The 5,035-nt window shown below is 37.7% G+C and overlaps 1 protein-coding gene across 2 annotated transcripts; it reads right to left on the bottom strand.

The window, feature by feature from the left end:
• Positions 1 to 334: 334 nt before the first annotated feature.
• On the bottom strand, positions 335 to 3,044 carry LOC113492991. Of its 2 annotated transcripts, none has more exons than XM_026870753.1 (2): positions 1,553 to 3,044; positions 335 to 1,270 (listed from the first exon to the last, which is right to left on the bottom strand). In XM_026870753.1, the coding sequence occupies exons 1-2, from the start codon at positions 2,756 to 2,758 to the stop codon at positions 587 to 589; spliced, it is 1,890 nt and encodes a 629-aa protein (XP_026726554.1). In that variant the 5' UTR covers positions 2,759 to 3,044; the 3' UTR covers positions 335 to 586. The 2 variants fall into 2 exon arrangements, with proteins under 2 accessions (XP_026726554.1, XP_026726555.1); XM_026870754.1 differs by having other exon boundaries at positions 1,188 to 1,277; positions 1,505 to 3,044.
• Between the last annotated feature and the right edge of the window lie 1,991 nt (positions 3,045 to 5,035).

The raw sequence follows: 5,035 nt of genomic DNA, 5'->3' as shown, positions 1-5,035 counted from the left end.
ATTAAATGGGCCATTAGATAATGTTGAAAAAATAAGAAAATAGAGAAGAGGTTGTGAAAAAAATAAATTGATGTACACAAAGTCGTAAACACACGCCAGTTTTTACAAAATAAAAATATTTCGTTTGTTTTTTTTATGATTGCAATAGGTAAACGTCACAAGCCTCCCATGAATCGTTTTCAATGATAACCTTTTTATAATAAATCTAGAAGTACCTTTACACAATTTTTGTTGACTAATATCTCATACTGACTTCACTTAAACTCCAGGAAATTAAATGATTAACTTTCAACTCACATTCAAAGAGCTGCTGGCTGCTGACATAACCCAAAAAATACCTTTATTTTTTAAGAACATGAAATCTTTCTCCAACCTTTCGATACAGAAACAAAAGAAAACATGAAACATACATGAAATTATGATCTACAAGGTTTAAGTCGGCTTACAAACAGCACGACAAACGTGTTCTTACAAAACATTTTGGATCATTCGAACGTAATATTGAAACAATGTTACCCAAATTTCGGGAGTACATTCCTTATGTTATTAGAGTGATATTAAGGGTATTATTTGCTAGGAATGTCTATTATATAATGTCTATGATATGGCCTAAATATTCGACTTTTCTCACCACTAGTTGTGTCTTCTTCCAGTTGATCTCCAAACCATACTGCGCGGCGACATCTAAAACTTCTTTTAACCTGTCCACAGCCTCTTTCTCGTCCTGGGCCGGAATGAGCAAATCGTCAATGAACACAATCACAATATCTCTGGCTATAAGCTCTCGGTAGATAGCCGTTATGAATCGTGTAAACACTTTAGGACATATAGACAAACCAAATGGGGCCTTCAAAAATTCATATTGCCCATTCGGGGTAACAAATGCTGTATATTTTACTGAATCCTCATGCACTGGCACATGAAAATACGCATTTTTTAAATCAATGGTACAGAAAACTTTAGCCGATGCCAGTCGGTCAATGTGGTCTTCAATAATAGGCAGAGGATATTCGTCCTTTACAATTTTTTTGTTAATTAGTCTATAATCTACACAAATTCGAACTGTACCGTCTTTTTTCTTAACTAGCACCAAAGGACTTGCATATTCTGACCAACTTACTTGAACAATTCCGTCTTTCAGCCACTGTTCTACCTGCCGTTCAACTTCTTTCTGTTCTGTAATAGCCAACCGGCGTGGTCGCTGAGCTACTGGAACATCATCCTTTAAGACAATACGCAACTGAACTGGCGAATCTTTGACTTTCTGCGGCTTATAGCTATTAACAAAATGCATCACCTGATTAGCAATATTTTTATCAATATCGCTACCTATTGTATAAGCAATATCGGAAAAAAAACAAGTCATGGGTCCTATCCAGTTATCATATAATGGCAAAAACACTATATTGCCGTTTTTCATAATTAAAGTAACATTTTTTAAGAATTCTTGCCCTATTATCACGGTATACGGCATAGAAACATTAGGCACTATATGGAAAATTACGTCATAATAGATCTGTTCATCAATCGTCACCGAAACAGTAACCGTTCCCATGGACTGCACCTTCGCCTGACCGAGTCCGAACAAAGATAATGGATCGTCTTCACATTTTGGTGATCCGATTGACACATAAAACTCTTGAGAAATTAAGTTCACCTCGCTACCAGTGTCTATCAAAGCGCTTGTTGACTTATTCAGTATACTTATTATTTTCCGCGGTTTTTGTAACTTGAGACTTTTGTTCTTGTTTACTTCCTGACAGTTTGTCGAAACGTCAAGTCCGTCATCTATGACACTCGAAACAGTATGAACATCGTGACAATTATGCGGAACATCAATGCTGCCACTATCAACCGGCGAATATGTGACATCCGAATTGAACATCGTGCGCTTTGGTCCATTTACACCACCATCTTGCGATCTTGCACCACTTGTACCAACTTGTCGGAATGAAGACTGCTGACGTCGGACGAAACTTGCACCTGATTGGTCGGCAACATTCGGTCCGCTTCGTGATGTACTCGGAACCCCTTCGGCTGTTTCCGTGACTTTGCATTGCGGTGCAATATGGCCGAAACCATTACATTTAAAACACTTCAGCCCAAGATGTTTATGAGGACATTCCTTCGAATGATGGCTTCTTTCCCCGCAGCTGTAACATCTCATCACTCGAACTTTTGTCGACACATCAGCAGTAGGTAGCTGGCTACGTACTTCTCGCTTTTTATTTATCTTTTCCTTCAGAGTTTCGTAAATACGAAGTTTTTCTTTGAGATCCGAGTAAGTCGTCACACCGTATAACATAATTTTGTGAGTTTCTTCGCCTGTAATTCCGTCGACAATGTATTTAATGGCAACGTAATCGGGCATTTTGCCACGTTTTCCAAGCTCCTTCATGACGAGCATGTAGTCAATGCATGACTCTTCCGGCTTCTTCTTTCTAGCACTCATAAGTTCATGAGCGGTTTTTTGATCTAATGTATCCGGAAATTCTTTAATAATAGCCTGTCTCAACTCCTCCCAAGTCCTGAATGGTCGTTCCGACCGGAGCCACAACGCCGCCGTACCCGTGAGTGACCTCCTCGCTATGATTAATTGCTGAAGCGGCGTCCATTGAAAAATTTCGCCGTTATCTTCAATTTCTTGAACGAATTTTGTTACCGAATAGCTCTTGTCCTGGCCGTTAAATTTTGGTATTAAATCGTCTGCGTACCCAAAACCAACGGACATCCATGCCTTCGGATCGTCGTTAGCCATCTTCAATTTTGAAAATTTTTCCGTTTTTTCGTCGTTCGAAACGTTTTGACTCTTCTGATTTCCCAGTTTTCCACTTTTGTGGGCGTGAATTGTGGGAAATCAAACGTCTTAATAGTGTTTTAGCTTCTTTTATTTTTGTAAAATCAATTATAAAACAGTTTCTTTAGTTGTTCATGCGTCTTCTCTCTTATCGTCTTCCGCCATTACTCCCATTTTCCCTTCTCTTTCACACTATCCCGCTCTCACTCAGTTTACCAGCTTGACACCTTGCCCTTTCATCCCCACAGAAACAATGCCTAGAGCAAGCTTTTGTAGATATCTCAATCTTGAATTTATGTTGAGATTATGAGTTCTGTAGTCTATTTATGTTTCGTGTATTTTACTCGCCTACCTGACAATACATGTGAGGTAATACAACATCCTTCTTGCTTGTTGAATTTTACAACTGAAAAAACAATCCGACCTTCTAACAAAATAAATGAAAATACCAGAAACAAACATTTCAACAGACGTCAGCGGCCGCGCATCTGACGTTAGTTCGGCTCGCGATCCCGCCGCGTCTGCTCATGATTACGGACTCCGGTTGGGTCCGAAACTAGTCGGGCTACCCCGATAAATACGCGTGAGTAAACCGTTACATCATTTAATAATGAATCAGTCTCACGATAGTGATTATAAAAAAAAAAACATGTCTATGTACACTCGTACAGAATTCACCTTCAAAAGAAATAAAAGTTATATTGCCACAGATACAGACGAAGCTAGCTTACCACTGCATCGGTTAGTGGCCCTGACAGCAATCCCACTACGGACAAAAGTTTGCGTGATGCAAATGCAAATTATTTATATTTAGATACATTTAAAATATGTTTATTAGTTGTCTAGAAGTCATAATCAAAGCTTTTGCTTAGTTTGATACAATATGGCGTTGTGTGGAAGGGCAGGCCTTCATAAAAATTTACATCTTTATTTAAGCAATGCCAAACACCGTTAAACTTCTACCGAAAAAAGTCATTAACTTTTAAATGCCAAGAAACAAAACAGCACCTAAACAAATTTCTGTTATAAACACAACAATTAAAGGAAATTGCACGGAACCATAGTGCCTGCACAAGCTAAAACAATGTTCATTTGTAATCTAATTAAAATATTCAGGCTAATGCAGGGAGCAGACAAACTGCGGTGAGACTGCGCGAAAGTGACTAAGAAAGTTCGAGAAAAACTTTGTCTTTTAGTTTAATACAAGTTGCGGAACAGTGATTACTTGTACGACGGGAATTTTAAAAGACGTGTCGAGATATCGCGTTTGTTATTAAGTATAGATGACTGGAAGTTTGAAAAATATTAAATGACAATTTTTATGGGAGAACATCAATTTTTTTTTCAAATAGAATGTTTAATCAATAGATATATGTAGATGGATGAATGGATGTGTGGAGATTTGGAACAGAATACAAAAATATATGACGCAAAAATGTAAACGCCAGATAGGATTCGATCGGAAAGTAATGATGACGTCTGAAAATGTGCATCGTGTATGTATATTTTGTTTAAATTGGAGCATTTCAAACTAATTAATCGACAAAAAAACATACGTTTTTTAACAACATGAGTCCCTCGCTAACAAGGCGCAGACCCAGAACAAGCATTCATGGACCTCACATATGCTTGTGTTAACGAAACCTCCTTTTCAAAGTGAAACCTCCTTCAAGATCCTTAGTGAAACCTCTTTCGAACCTGGGATTTGACAAGCATTCCGCTATAAAAGACGGAGCGCTCTTAGCAACGCTCTCTCCGGTGTCAGCTGGCTTCGCTGGAACATCTCCGTGACCTTCGTTGTATTTATTCAGCATAGCAGCCATATTGTTATTTCGATAATTGCCATTCATACCTATTCCTTTGCAGTAATTAGAGTTTGATGTATTAACTTTAAGTTATCTTTGTAATGATTGGGTTTAATTGTTTGTGACGTAACCGTGCTTGCTTTTTAAAAACCTGTCCTCACTTCTGGTTTCTAAGACTTGTCATACTTTGAGATCGTTCCCACGAAACCTCACGCACAGTGAGTTTGCGTGGTGCCATCTAACTCTTTCTCAATTCATCAATCAGTAATTTAAAAAATAAATAAAGTTTATTGTGAGACGGTCATAATTTAAATTCAAAGAAGGTTTAATTACTTGAAGAAATTCGAAGTAAATTACAATTTGAGTTTATATCTGAATAAACAAAACCTTAGTTCTTAGTTCTCAATTTTATCGCTAGAATAGTTTCATTTAA

Source organism: Trichoplusia ni, chromosome 4, assembly GCF_003590095.1.
Source record: "Trichoplusia ni isolate ovarian cell line Hi5 chromosome 4, tn1, whole genome shotgun sequence".
Lineage (NCBI taxonomy): Eukaryota > Metazoa > Arthropoda > Insecta > Lepidoptera > Noctuidae > Trichoplusia > Trichoplusia ni.
The sequence above is the reverse complement of the archived record's forward strand: the minus strand, read 5'-3'. Positions and strand labels throughout refer to the sequence as shown.